Raw genomic sequence first — 14,923 nt, 5'->3', positions numbered from 1 at the left:
TAGGGAAGTTTTTCCCTAGATTTCTCAGAAGGATAAAGAAGAAGTGAGAGTGGAGTTGTGAGGCAAGTCTTATCCTGGAGAAAGAAGGCTGGCTAGCATCTTTCGTTTTCAAACTGAAACCGTAGTTTCAAATTGAAACCCTGATTTTAAACTGAAAGCAACCTAGATAATATTCTATTACTGGTAGTTCTTGGGGAGAAACCAAGAGGTTGGTAAGTATAGGGACTTCTGATGGTTGAGTAGGGTTCAATGTTTTGGTTTGGATTTCCCCGGAGGAAGATTCTCAGGACAAACTTCAAGTGCAGAGGGTTTATTTGTAAGGGAGTGAGGAAGTGATACTGGGCAGGGAGACAGACAACATAGCACATGTTTGTATGCCAGCTACTCAGAGAGGAACATGACCCATCTGGGGAAGGCTATAAGGCAGAGCACCCAGGATATAGGGTCATCCTTCCCACCCACGCTAGCAGGCAAGGAAGCTGGGTATCTTCCCAACTTGAGCGTGGCTGACTAGGGAATAGAGTTACTTTTTAGAATTACAGACTTTCTGGTGATTCTCGGTGCTGTTCTTATGCTTGTTTTGTATGTTTTGGAGATTTTTTTTTAAGTTTTCAAAAGCAAGATGCATATTCTTTTTGGCATATAGGTGTTCTAAGGGAAACCAAAGAAGAGAAAGAAATCGCTGACTTTGACATTTTTGATGACCCCGAATCGCCATTTTCAACCTTCAACTTTCAGTATCCCAATCAAGCATTCAAAAGGCTACATGATCTGATGTACTTCAACACACTGAACAACATTGATGTGAGTATCTCCCACAGCAGATAACATGGAAACTCATTAGCCTACACATGAATTTATTAAGAAGACAGATAAGGCTCTGAGGTGACCATATGCAAAACATGGTGCCTTATTTTCCTAAATTATCTCACTAACCTCTAGTAGACACTAAAAGTCACGAATAAGGACATCACTGTCTGTGGCTAATCAGAACCACACTTTATGCATTGTTTGTTGAAGTAAGTGTTCCTTCCCAGCTTCCCTGATATATGTATTGTATCCATTTTATGGTAAAAATAATTTATAAAAGGAGGGAAGTGGAGGAAGAGCAGTATATGGGCAGGAGAGAGTGTAACCATGAATGTCCTTATTGCAGAAGTCTCAGCAATGGCATAATGTTTTCAAATGTTTGGTTCTTGTAGATCTTGACAGTATCACCAAATACTCCAGTCCCCTGCATTTCAGCCTTTGAGATAGCCTGTGTGCTTTGTGAAATCGACTTCTGAAGCAAGGCTTTCCCTTCAGTATCAAACATTCTTATCACTAGCATATCTGCTCTTGAAAGTCTTTGCCTGTGAGATTGCTTAGTGTTAAATGCACCCTTTTATAGTGCTGTTGTGTGATTGAGATCATCAGCTTGTGGGCCCAAATCAAAGCATCTAACCAGTTATTATCACCTATGAAAGCTGAGCTCATTGGATTAGGAAAGAAAATAAGAAATGAAAGAGAATTAGAGTTGTGTATCATGTATGATTTGGTGGTCTATTTGGAAATTATGAATGATTGTGGATTATGAATTATGGAGGTCAATTATGAAGACTTTGAAGGAACACATGGCTGTGTTGTTTCTGTGGAACCTAACTAGATTTGTGCTAAAGGAAAACTGACATCCATCAGTGTTCATGCTTTTTAGATCATTTTCCTTGAGACAGTTAAAGACAGGTCAAATGCAATCATGACACAGTAGCCATAATACTTCAAAATTTAATACAATTTTGTCATCATACAAGAATATTTCTAATAAACTCCAGTTCCTATAAATTCTAAAATTACTCCTTTATTGCCCATATTTTCTAGTAGGCAATGACTAATATGCAATGTACTTACCAAAAGTTGTAACAAATTATTTGCTTAACAGATGCTTAATAAATCTTACATGGGATGCTTAGTAAATCTTACATGGGAATAAATATTTAAAAACCTCATTCTACCTTATTTCTGTAGTGATGCTTACAATTTAAAGAAAATAGAGACATGAGTTTTGTGACATGAGAAACACAGAGAAAGTTTGAAAATAATGTTGTGTTTTATGTTGTTTAGATTTCATTTCATGTAAGTGTGTAGGAGGGGGCATGTTAATATAGGTGTCCCCTGAAGCCAGAGATGTCAGATATCCATGGAGTGGGAGCCACAGGCAATTACAAAGTACCTTACATGGGTGATATGAATGGATCTCAGGCATTTATGAAATCAGTATGTGTTCTTAATTAAATAGCCATCTCTCCAGTCCATAAGTAGGGCTGTATTTTATAAAGTTTAATAATACCAAAAGAAAAGAGAGCTAAAGAGATCCTAATATTCTATTTTGAAAAGAATAGACTCATATAACTTTTGGGGTAAACTATATTAAATTTGATAAATTATCCTTTAATGAAAAGAAATAGAATTGTAAGAACTATAAATATCCCCTTAGAAATAAAGATATTTGAATACAAATTCACATATGTATTTTAAACAACTATGTTTCTCTTGCTATTTTCAGTTTCCATTTATATTAGACCTGATAAAGCATTTGCTGTAAGCTATTGTGTAGTATCTACTTACATACTTTACAAGCATTCCTCAAGGTAGTTTATTTGATGTAGACATGAAAAACTTAAAGCCTGAACAAAAATAGACTGATTTTCAAAACAATCATCCTGACTATAGCTCAATAAACTTTATATACTCACAAACTATTAACAAAGCATTATATAATAATATATTTGATCTGTATAAAAATTAAGAATTTTATATATTGTATTTTCATGATAGTCAGTGTTACCCCAAATGCACCTCCCAATTCCATGCACACCCATCTTTGTGTCTTGTTTTTAATATTTTTAGTATGTCAAGTCCAATTAGTGCCACCAATATCCTCTTGACTGTGTGACTATCCTTTAGAAACAGTAATATCCTTAAAGAAAAAAAAATCCTCTTCTGTTCCTAGCTAGAACTTTATAACTGCCCCCATGACTCCATATGATAGGATTTTGTCTGGTTTGAGCTTGTACAGATTTCATGCTTGGTGTTATAACTGCTGAGTTTGCACATGCAACTACCCCCTTTTGTGTAAACCAACATTTTTTTTAATAGCTTCTGCTAACATTTGAGGCATGATATTTAGAGGCAAAGATACGGGTTTTATAGTATTTTTACATAAAGGATAGGCCATGGCTTAGTTATGTTTTTATTGCTGTTATCAGATGCCATGACCAAGGCATCGTGAGAAAGATGAGAAAGAGTTTACTGGGGCTTACTATTTCAGAGGATGATTCTGTGATCAGGATGGCAGGGAAACATGGCAGCAAGCAGACAGGCATAGGACTGGAGCATTAACCAAGAGCCTACAGCTTGAGACACAACCATAAGGCAGAGAGAAAGGTAACTGGTGATGGCAATGACTTTTGAAACATCAAAGCCCACTCCAAGTGATACATGCACTCCAACAAGGCGACAAAATACGATCCTTCTCAAACAGTTCCACTAACTAAGGACGAAGCGTTCAAATATATGAGCCCATGGGAGCCTTTCTCATTGGAATCACCACAGGGCCACTTGTCACTGAACATACTACTCAGACGTCAGGAGATTTGGATTCTTTATCTTAAAGGCAGGAACAATAGGATTCATCGCAGGGGCAGTGTGACTATGAATGTGTAACCAGGTATGGCATAAACAGTTCCCTGCACACAGAAGCCACTCAAACATGAAGATCTTAGCTTTGCATGACAATCTCCTGCTGTCCTGAAGTGCATGGAGAATCTAAATATGAAACAGTGAAAATGTTAAGAATTTACCATGTAAACAAGTTTTATAGATGGTGACAGTGTAGGCATTAAGTAAATATATTTAAATTAATTAATGTAGGCCTTTTCCTAAATTAAATGGTCATTTTGACTTACAATTAAGTGGATTGTGCCTCCCCCGCTCCTTCTCCCTCTCCCTCTCCCTCTCCCTCTCCCTCTCCCTCTCCCTCTCCCTCTCCCTCTCCCTCTCCCTCTCCCTCTCCCTCTCCCTCTCCCTCTCCCTCTCCCTCTCCCTCTCCCTCTCCCTCTCCCTCTCCCTCTCCCTCTCCCTCTCCCTCTCCCTCTCCCTCTCCCTCTCCCTCTCCCTCTCCCTCTCCCTCTCCCTCTCCCTCCTCTCCCTCTCCCTCTCCCTCTCCCTCTCCCTCTCCCTCTCCCTCCCCCCCCTCTGTGTCTTATTCTATTTTTACTGATATCTTCTTGGTGACCTCTTGCATTGCCTTTATCCAAGAAAAACACATTTTATCACAAAAATTATTGGTAAGTGGTGATGCATAAAAATTATTCAAGTTTTGCTGAGCTTATGATGCAGCACAGTACATTGAATTCATTTGGTTCAAGCCTCCCACACCATCTCAGTGGAGCAAGACATGGACGTACACATAAGCAAACGTGCACGTGGATCATCACAATGGTTTCATCTGGCATAAACTGGAATAAAACAGGATGTAAAGTCGTTAATCTACCAAATCCTAAAACAGTTTTCAACCTTGTGGCCAGAGGCACTGTGGCATAAGGTGTATTCTTGCAATTTGTTTTCTGATCTGATATTGGTCTGAAAAGGCCTCTGTGTATCCTGCAGCGGGGACTCCTGCTGCTCATTCTCTGAGGACTCTGTCCTTTCCAGTGCTGGGCTTCTGCTTTGGCTCACATTTTGACAGCAGTCTGGCTTTTTCATTAGCATCAATTTTCTGCCCTTACTCAGTCCTCCCAAATTCCTTTACGATGAACACTGCCGTGATGCTTTTACAGTTAGGGAATTTTGTGGGATTTAGATTTTCTTTTCCTTATTAGAAACTTAGGGTATAGTGACTTAGACTGGTGGACGTGTGGTATGTGGTATACAGAGTCTTTGGATTCAGACAAAATTGTGTGTCTAGTCATTGCTCAGCTGTCTCTTAACTGGGTGACCTTGAACTGGTAGGTTATTTTCTTCTTCTGTAGGGGAAACAGTGATGCATTTTGTAGGATTAGGGGTTTAGTTAAAATAACTTAAGGGCTTAGGATATAATAGGAACTCAGAAAATTGAAACAGCAAATATAATGAACAAGTTTTAGTTTTTATATTCTTTTCTGCTTATAATTGTGAATTATGAACTCCATAAAAAACAGGACATTTAGCTTCTGGACTCTAGGACTAGTGATCATAATTCCTGGTACTTCACATGAATATACTATTTTCAGGTATTTATTTTTAGAAGCCATCGACTGGTTGAATATAATGAGGGTGAGGATAAAAGTTGCCACTGGTTGTAGATGGAGTTGTTGACCATGAAGCGTGTTTACAGCACATACCTGCCCATGTAACATGTACACTCAGAAACCATCACTTTGATCTGGAGGGAGCGTGCATTTGAAGGACTGTTTCATAGTACCTGTTGATTTGGCTTGTTTTCCATTCTTATTTAGTTATCAGTTCAGTAGGCAAATTCAGACAGATTCCATGGTACTATTATAATCACTCAGTTCAGTACTTGCCAGTGTGCATCATCTGCTGACACTTTTGTCTGATAGTTGTATAAAGTGTTTTTATTAGTTTCTTCTCTTGTTGATTGTGTGACAAAAGCAGAAGATGTTTGTTTGGGTTCATAAATTGAGGGCATCATCCATGATGGTCGATGAAGGTATGACTGTAGGATCATGAAGCAGCAGTGACAGTAGTGACAGTCTCAGAGTGGTGAGGACGACAGTCCATAGGATGACACTGCCCACTTTTAAGGTGATTCTTTCCATCTAACTTAACAAACCAGTCAGAAATATGCTCAGAGATTTATCTTCTAGATGATTTTAGATTGTGACAAAGTGGCACTTGATGTTGACCATCATAGTGTTAAAAAGTATGTGTTAATCAGAAGGAGGGAAAGTATGTGTCTTAAGTACTAGGAATTAATTTTTAGCCTAATGGCATGTCATCATTATGATTATACTGGCTAGGTACAAATTACAGTTTTTGCCTATGCAAAAGATAATCTGCAAGTTGAATATTCTGACCTATTTTATTAGGGTTGCAGGGGACGGGAGACAGTGGTTCCTCCTGCACATCACACACAGTCTTGGCCAATATCCTAAACAAAATGTGGATCAACTAGAGAAAAGCCTCGTGTATTCATTAGAGCATGGTTCTGCACAATATGGGATCCTTTAGAGTAAAGATTCAACATTCTAAACTGAACTACTACTTTTTAATTTTAGGTTTGGGGATGCATGGACAGATGTACAGAAATATGATTGTTTTAATAGAATGTGTAGTGTCTAATTCTGAGAGAAACCCAGAGAGGGTTTGTTTGACTTTTTTTCTCGTGTTAGTGTAGCATTCTGTCCTGGGTATGAAGCAGGATGCTTTGAAGTGTGTGTGTGTTTGTGTGTGTGTGTGGGGGTCCGTAGGATGTGCCATCAGATGGGGCAGAGCCTTCCTTTATGAATGTTTCTGGGGAAGGAAAGATGGGGAGTAAGGCCAAGACTTTCTTTAAGACCTCGGGCTTAGAAAATGGGAGTTCTAATGTCTATATTCCCCTTTAGGGAAGAGAGACCCTACTTGTCCTGGATTATCTGAGGACGAATAGAGAAAGGACCAGAAGACAATAGACAAGAGAACATGTTTCCAAGGCTCTTTTTTTGTTGCTGTTTTTGAGACTTTCATTTGAGGGTGTGTTTTTCTGAACCCTAACACCCCCACACTAATCCGCCTTTCATGCTCTGTATGACCTTATCCCATCTCATTTGTACATTGGTTCAATGTGTCTTTATCATTAGATGTGCCAGGCTATGTTCAAAGACACAGAGACATAGAGCACCAAAGAACAAAAAGCCCAGGTTGCAATCTTATCACCCAGGAAGCTGAGGTAAGAGGTTCCTGAGTTTCCTCTCAGGAAACTCTGTTTCAGAGAAAAGAAAGAAGAAAAAACACCCAAAAAACAAAAACAAAGACAAATGTATGAATACCTACTATTAACCAAATATTTTCTCCTAAACATTCAACACTTAAAATCAGCCAAAGAAGCATGATGGATAGATCTAAGTGTGTGTGTGTGTGTGTGTGTGTGTGTGTGTGTGTGTGTGTGTGTGTGAATTTATAGGCATAGGAATCAAGTAAAAAAAAAAAAAAACTAGAAGAAAATGCCAGAAGTCACAGTTTTGGAGTGGGGACTGAGCTTAAGTCATAAATCTTCCTCACTCTTTTCTCTGTCAACCATTTCTCTCCCAAGTGGCCTTGTTACTTAGTGTTCTACATGCACTTTCTTTTCCAACCAAGCCAACCAGTTTCCATGTGTTTCATATGTCCTGTGTTTACCACAGCATTCCATCCTTAGCTTTATATGGTTATTCATGGAGAAAATTGCTTGCCTCCTCTGCTTATGAAATCATATGTGTTTAACTCCAGTTATATTTTCCTCATGGTTTATCCTGGGCATTTATTAATCTAGAAAATATTTGTTATATGCCTTTCATAGTCTCAGTGCTGTGGTCAAACACTAACAGTCCTGGCTTTCATGGTATTTCAGACTTACATAAAATCAAACATTAGCCAGGAAACTCACAGTAATTTTTATGAAAATAGTAGTTGTTTCTTATGATGGTAATTATTTTTATTCCTCTCTAAAGGTGTGTCTTCTCTGTAAGGTTACACCATAACATTCTCTCCTGGACTACTGTTTTTAATTTGATACTATAAGCATCTCAATTTGTCTATAGACCCCTCAAAAATCATTCATTTTGGTGGAAGGGAGGAAGATCTTATTTTACAAGTTTTATTTATTTATTTATTTATTTATTTATTTATTATCTACTGAAAATGCTGTAGTGTTAAGGGAACTGTTTTTAAAAAAGAAATTGGAAAGTTCTTGAATGGTGTAGAAAAAAAGATGGCATGGATAATACTTGGGATAAGCAGTGAGGATACAGAAGATTTGGAAACAATGGATATTATTAGAATAAACTGGGAGGGGAGGATTTGAAACCCCATGGAGGGAGAGAAGCAATTATACAAACCCTCTAAGGTCATTTCTGGTTAAAAAAAAAAGGTAGAAAGATACAGATACTACATAAGACATGTTAGATTCATCCAGATGTATCATGTAGCTTCTAAAAGCTTTACAATTAGCAAGTGATTTAATACTAAGTTTTTCTTGGCCTGGAAGCATTAGGTTCCCAGGGCAGCAGTAGGGCTGTTTTATGAGGAAACAGAAGCCTGTTCAGTGGTTTCATAGTGTTAATATGCCATCTAGTGGTTCAACTTGAACATTCTTATCCCAAATGACTTGGATTTTTAGTTATAAATGCAAATCCTGGAATGAATACATGCATATATATATATATATATATTTCCCATTCATATCTCATTATATCTCTGTGATACCAACGTTGCTAGTTTTTTCTATCTTCCTTATTTTTTTTTTTTTTTTTTTTTTTTTTTTTTTGGTTTTTCGAGACAGGGTTTCTCTGTGTAGCCCTGGCTGTCCTGGAACTCACTTTGTAGACCAGGCTGGCCTCGAACTCAGAAATCCGCCTGCCTCTGCCTCCCGAGTGCTGGGATTAAAGGCGTGCGCCACCACGCCCGGCTCCTTATTTTTTTATAGTGTAAAATATTGAACACAGTGCCCCCATATACACTAGGCAAATAGTCTAAATTGAGCTAAAAAAAAATCTTGGTCTCCAAACTTTGTTCTCTCTCTCTCTCTCTCTCTCTCTCTGTGTGTGTGTGTGTGTGTGTGTGTGTGTGTGTGTGTGAGTCAGACAGCCATCACAAGTATACTATTTCCGGGGTCTTTTCTGTTCTAAAGCATTTTGTATGGTTGTTTTACCCTTCCCTGCACCAAGGGTATACATCTGCATCTGGTGTGAAGGAGCAGAACTGACTGGTAACACGGCAGCCAGCCAGAATCTAGAAAGACAGGGACTATTAAAAGTAAATACAGAAGGTTATTTGAATGGCAGGATTGATTTGCCAGTTCACACAGTGTAATGAGCCCATTCTTGCCCATATTGACTTCTTATAAGCTTTATAGCCTCCTAACTTTCATCACACACAGTTTATAAGCAATGGTACGAGCACATGTCTGTTGTAGGATGTTTCTCTATGTGCTAGTCACTGTCCACAGCACTTTCTAGCAATATTCTCCAATTCCTAGCAACCTAAGATTAATAACGTTATTATTGTCTTAAAGAAGCCAGGAGTAGAGAGACGGGTCAGCAGTTAAGAGTCCTCGATCTTCTTGCAGATGACTCAGGTTTGGTTCCCATGCACTCTCTATAAATGGTTACAAGGGATTCAACTCCCTTTTCCACATTCCAGAGACACTGCATACACATAGTGCAATTGTATGCAGGCAAAATACTCACACACATAAAATAAAAATACGTAAATCTTTAAAGAAGAAGAAACGATCTGAAGTGTGTAGGCTGATTTTCATCTGTTTCACACAACCTGGACATGATTGGGCCAAGGAGGCCTTTGACTCAGGTCTTTTTCAATAGATCTGAAGCATAGAATAAGTTATGTCTCCCTTATGTGTAAATGGATTCTGCCAACATGTAATTAAAAGACTCTGTAATATTTGACTCTGGTTCTACAAGCAGAGACTAACAATATTTTTTAACCATATGAAAGACTCAAGTTTCTTCAGGATAAATTCTTTTCTGTTTTTTTGTTTTTGTTTTTGGTTTGTTTTGTTTTGGTTTGGTTTGGTTTGGTAATGTGACAGCATATTTAACTAGCCACTCTGGAAGAAATAGAGGTTTCTACCAATGGGTGTGATAAGTTGCTGGATACTGACCACATGTGCACATAACTGAGTCCTCCTAGCTCTGTTCTAGGCACTGGAGCATACTTGCTCGGTGACCTGTGGGGTTAGGAAAAGCCTTCTGGATGGCCTAGTCGGCCATCAGTGGAAAGAGAGGTCCATTGGTCGTGCAAATTTTATATGCCTCAGTACAGGGGAACACAAGGGCCAAGAAGTGGGAGTGGGTGGGTGGGGGAGTGGGTAGGGGAGCGTGTGGGGGACTTCTGGGATAGCATTGGAAATGTAAATGAAATAAATACCTAATTTTAAAATAAAGGAAAAGCCTTCTCTCTCTCTCTCTCTCTCTCTCTCTCTCTCTCTCTCTCTCTCTCTCTCTCTGTGTGTGTGTGTGTGTGTGTGTATGTGTGTGTGTGTGTGGCCAGATGAGCCTCATGAGGTCTGAGTGGGAGGAAGTCATGGGTCTTGGGCTTTTTGAACTTTCCAAGCATGTCTGTTCACAATGTAGAACTGAAAGTAAGAAGTCAATGCTTTAATCTTACATAACAGTCCCATTGAGGATAAAGGGGGCTTTGGAGTGGCCATGTAACTGGTCTCTGCCTTTAGTGTCCCAAACATCTGTTTTTTGACCACTCTTGTGGGGAGGTTGAGGCTTTTTGATGTTGATACATCTCTAAAACAGTAGCAGAGTCCTCTTGAGCTTCCTCCCACCCTACTCCCTAAGCAATTTCCCAACTGCAGTAATGACTCTGTCCAAATCCAAATTCCCCTCTCTCCTACAATTTCTAACAAGGTTAATTTTTTTTTTTTTTTTTTTTTTTTTTTTTTTTTTTTTTTTTTTTGGTTTTCGAGACAGGGCTTCTCTGTGTAGCCCTGGCTGTCCTGGAACTCACTCTGTAGACCAGACTGGACTCAAACTCAGAAATCTACCTGCCTCTGCCTCCTAAGTGCTGGGATTAAAGGCATGTGCCACCACTGCCTGGCACAAGGTTAATTTCATACCAGAAATGATGTATATTGCCTCTGATCATCATTAACTTGGATAGACATAAGGTAACCCTGGATGGATAATAGCAAAGTATTTTCCTGGGCGAAATCACAAGGTATGGTGTGACACTAGTTCTCTACTTGTTAGTGAGAATCAGGAAAATTTTCCAGCAATATAACTTCTCTGTTCACTAGGGGACAGCTTCCTCCTTTGTGGTCTCCCATCCCATCTTTAACTTTAAAAAACAAATTACCAATTCAGTATTTCCTTTCCTATTATCACTTCCTAATGAAGGATTGATGGAACGTAAATTTACCTTACAACAATTATTTTATTCTCAATGGTACTCTTAGAGTACATTTTCACAAGACTGTAGTAATGAGATCTTGCACAGTCTATGCACAAAAGGATCATATTTCCCTCAGTAGAATTCAAAAGGGATGCAAACACACACATACCACACACACACACACACACACACACACACACACACTTGCAAAGAAAATAAAAGACGGAAAGAAACGAGGCTTTTGTTTTCAACCAACGGATGTTTCAGGGATTTATAACTGCTCATCATTTATCTTCTGTGTCTTTTGGCAGGTGATAAAGGATGCCATTGTTGAGAGCATTGAATACAGAAGACAGAACCCATCTCGTTGCTCTGTTTCCCTCAGTAATGTTGAAGCAAGAAAATTCTTCAATAAGGAGTTTCTAAGTAAACCCACTGTGTAATTTCTGTGCTGGGATGATCAAGCCATTTGAATTCCATGACAATTTGAGTTCAGAACACATTAGAGGTCATCTTACTATGCAGAAGACACTGGCTGCTACTCAGAGTGGTGGAGATTTAGCTATGTGTTAGGTGAAAATGATGCTGAATATGTAATACTTAGCAACAGTTTCTGACAGTATGAATTTTTTGACATTAGCATAGGGCTATATACTGTATTTTAAACATTCCTCACATTTTTACCTGTACTTTTTATATAAATATAACTATAACATGTCTTTTCTTTTGAAAATATTTAATAGCTTAACTCAGTAAAAGAGACTTCCCATTGTGTGTGAATGTTATTCCGAACTAGATTTGTTCATGCCATGTTACAACACTATTTTTATTTAAATGTTTATATTTACACATACGAAATAAATACTTTGCTGTACAAATTACCACTAGAAACTTGAGTCTTTTCTATCATTTCAAAATCTTTCACAATGAGTGGGCTTTATATGATGTGTGTGTACGTGTGGCTGTATATATGTATGGTTGCAAATGTGGTTATGCCATTATGTATGTGTGGTGATCAGAGAACAACTCAATGTTAGTCCTTCCACTCTGTGTGAGACAGGGTTGCTTTGCTGATCCTGTGTAAGCTAGGCAGCTGCCTTTGAGTTTCCAGGGCTGAACCTGTCTCTGCCTCCCAGCTCACCATAGGGTGCTGGGATTGCAGATACACACTGCCCAGGTTGGCTTCTCATGGGGATTCAAACACAGCTCTTTATTCTTTATATATATTAGGTATTTTCCTCAATTACATTTCCAATGCTATCCCAAAAGTCCCCCATACCCTCCCCCTGACTCCCCTACCCACCCACTCCCACTTTTTGGCACTGGTGTTCCCCCGTACTGGGGCATATAAAGTTTGCATGTCCAATGGGCCTCTCTTTCCAGTGATGGCCGACTAGGCCATCTTTTGATACATATGCAGCTATAGTCAAGAGCTCTGGGGTACTGGTTAGTTCATAATGTTGTTCCTCCTATAGGGTTGCAGATCTCTTTAGCTCCTTGGATACTTTCTCTAGCTCCTCCATTGGGGGGCCCTGTGATCCATCCACTGAAAACTTTAACCATTGAATCATCTTCCTGGGCCTTGTTATTCTTTAATGGAAGTGTTTTAGCATGTAGTTTTATGCTACCATCTTTGCTCTTTCACCTTTAGCTCCAGGAGGTGACCATTCCCAGTTTCCCTTGAATCCTTGGATAAAAGACACATAGTTTGTTCCTTTACAAATTTCCTTCTTGAAACAATTGATGGGCATTACTGTATCCCACTTGGAAAAGTGTGCCCTTATTAATATTTTTTATCTTTGTCTGTCCACCTGCTTTAAACTTCAGTGGCTAGTCCCACCTAGCCCCTGCCAAACATCCATGATCATCTGCCTGTGGCAGTGGCCACAGGCTCCAGGTCTCCCTGAGACCTCACATGTTTGCTGTGTTCTTCTTCCTCCAAAGCATGGCATAAAACCTCTTTCCTTCCTTGTGTCTTTTTTCCTTTTGGGACCTGGAAGTCCTACCTTTACCTTCTGCCCAGCAATTAGCCCCTGGCTTTATTTACTGATAAATCAAGAACCAATGGGTTCAGTACTGCCCCATTGAAGGAAATATTTTACTTTTAGTATGAAAGGTTTTCAGATTCACTGGAGCAGTTGGGTTGCTATGATTCTGAGATAACCTCCCAAACATAACTTCTTCCTCTATTTCCTCTGCTCTTGGTCAATCTCTTTTGAGCTAACTTTAAGCTCTCTGTTCTTTTGTTCTATAATTTTCTTTCCTCTTACATTCTTTCTATGAGCAATGAAAAACAGCAATTTAAAAAAAGGATTAATTTTTAAATTGATTTATGCAAAAGACAAAGGAGTAGCCATTATACCCCTTTTGGCATTCTGTAGAGTCTGAGAGACACAATATTGATTAATACAGGCAGAAATGCTTGTCTTGGGCATTTCAGAGATATTTTAGCTACTGTTATATCATTATGCAAAATACCTTCCATAAGCAGTGTAAAGAATGAAGAATTTCATTCTTGGTTGCTTATTGGGGTCATCAGAAACTGGGAATGGTCATCTCCTAGAGCTAAAGGCAGACAAGCAAAAGAGACACCTGGTGGAATCTTGGAACAGCATGCTGACAGGAGCTTTCCACCCAGGAGGATGGATGTTCACCTCATGGCAGAAGGTGATAGAAAGGCTCTCAAGATGAGACGTAGTGCCAAGAACACACCTCAGTGACCTAGTTTCTCCACCCATCCCCCTCTAACAGTTCCAGAGTCTCCAAAAATAGGTCACCAGCTGTAAATTATCATTATAATATGTGAGCCCTTTAGTCAGATGCTTCATATCTGAAACATAATTAGTTTTTTAACCAACAATAAACAAGTTAGTGTGCCAAAGCATGGCAAGTAAAGAATGGACAAGATCTGAGAGCTGCTGGACATGTGAGACTTTAAATGGGCTTTGGGGAGTAACAATGTAAAATTGCAGGAAAGCAAGGATGTGACAAGAGCATTCCTGAAGGAAATTGAGCACAGTGTGCTCTGCAGTGCAGCCTCACACATGCTTTGGGAACCAGGAAGAGGCTGAAGGCCCAGCATAGAAAACTTGACAATACTGTTTATTTCTAATAAATATTATGGTGCTAGAAATCACATCAGGACAATACAGTTGTTTGTGTTTCTTTTATTCTGAATATCCCTGTGAAGGATCCAAGCAAGATAGTCATTAAACTTAGCTAAAAATCCTCAAAATAATATCAGACCTGGGTGTGTCTGGTCATCTGGTGTGTGGTCTTTATGTCACCATCTATAGAGGTGAATATGGTGAAACATGAAAGATCATTGTGTGTGAATTCATAATGTAGTTAACTACAATAATACTAGCTTATTGTTTAAAGGCAGCTTTGTCAATTTTCTGTTATGAATTTCCTGGGTAGCCAATTTTATTTGAAAAGAAAACAAATCGATGACACACTTTTAAAGGAGTACTTGTATATTACAATAACTAAGAAGCTAATCAATATGAACAACTTCAGTGATGAGCAAAAATCATTTCACTACCTTCTAGAATGCCTCACTTCCAGGATTGTCTTGTGTAAAAGGCACTACCTCAATAGAGTCAGTCACAAAGAGATTATCAGATAAAACCAAACTTGGGGAGTACAGAATGGTTAAAACAGGAAGTCTAGGGAAAGAAGTTGAAGAACTTTTTTTTTCTTTTTAAAACTAAAGAGATCTGACTACTGAGAACTTTGTGGTCCTAACCGGGGTTCTTCCTGCTAAGGACATCTGTGGGATGATTGGTGGAACCTGAGTGTGCATCAGAGGCTTTGATCACAGTCATATAGTAAAGCTAACTCG

The 14,923-nt window shown here is 38.9% G+C and overlaps 1 protein-coding gene across 2 annotated transcripts in view; it reads left to right on the top strand.

Annotated features, from left to right (window-relative positions):
- Window positions 1-11,964, top strand: part of Pla2g4a (phospholipase A2 group IVA) — a 134,516-nt gene extending 122,552 nt beyond the window's left edge. For both annotated transcript variants that reach the window (XM_021162091.3, XM_085841764.1), the window contains 2 exons: window positions 647-804; window positions 11,391-11,964. In XM_021162091.3, coding sequence (XP_021017750.1) covers window positions 647-804; window positions 11,391-11,522 — 290 coding nt within the window. In that variant the 3' untranslated portion in view covers window positions 11,523-11,964. The remainder of the gene's footprint in view (window positions 1-646; window positions 805-11,390) is intronic.
- Window positions 11,965-14,923: the final 2,959 nt, after the last annotated feature.

Source organism: Mus caroli, unplaced genomic scaffold (genome assembly GCF_978045245.1).
Source record: "Mus caroli unplaced genomic scaffold, Mus_caroli_1 scaffold_1, whole genome shotgun sequence".
Classification (NCBI taxonomy): domain Eukaryota; kingdom Metazoa; phylum Chordata; class Mammalia; order Rodentia; family Muridae; genus Mus; species Mus caroli.
The sequence above is the reverse complement of the archived record's forward strand: the minus strand, read 5'-3'. Positions and strand labels throughout refer to the sequence as shown.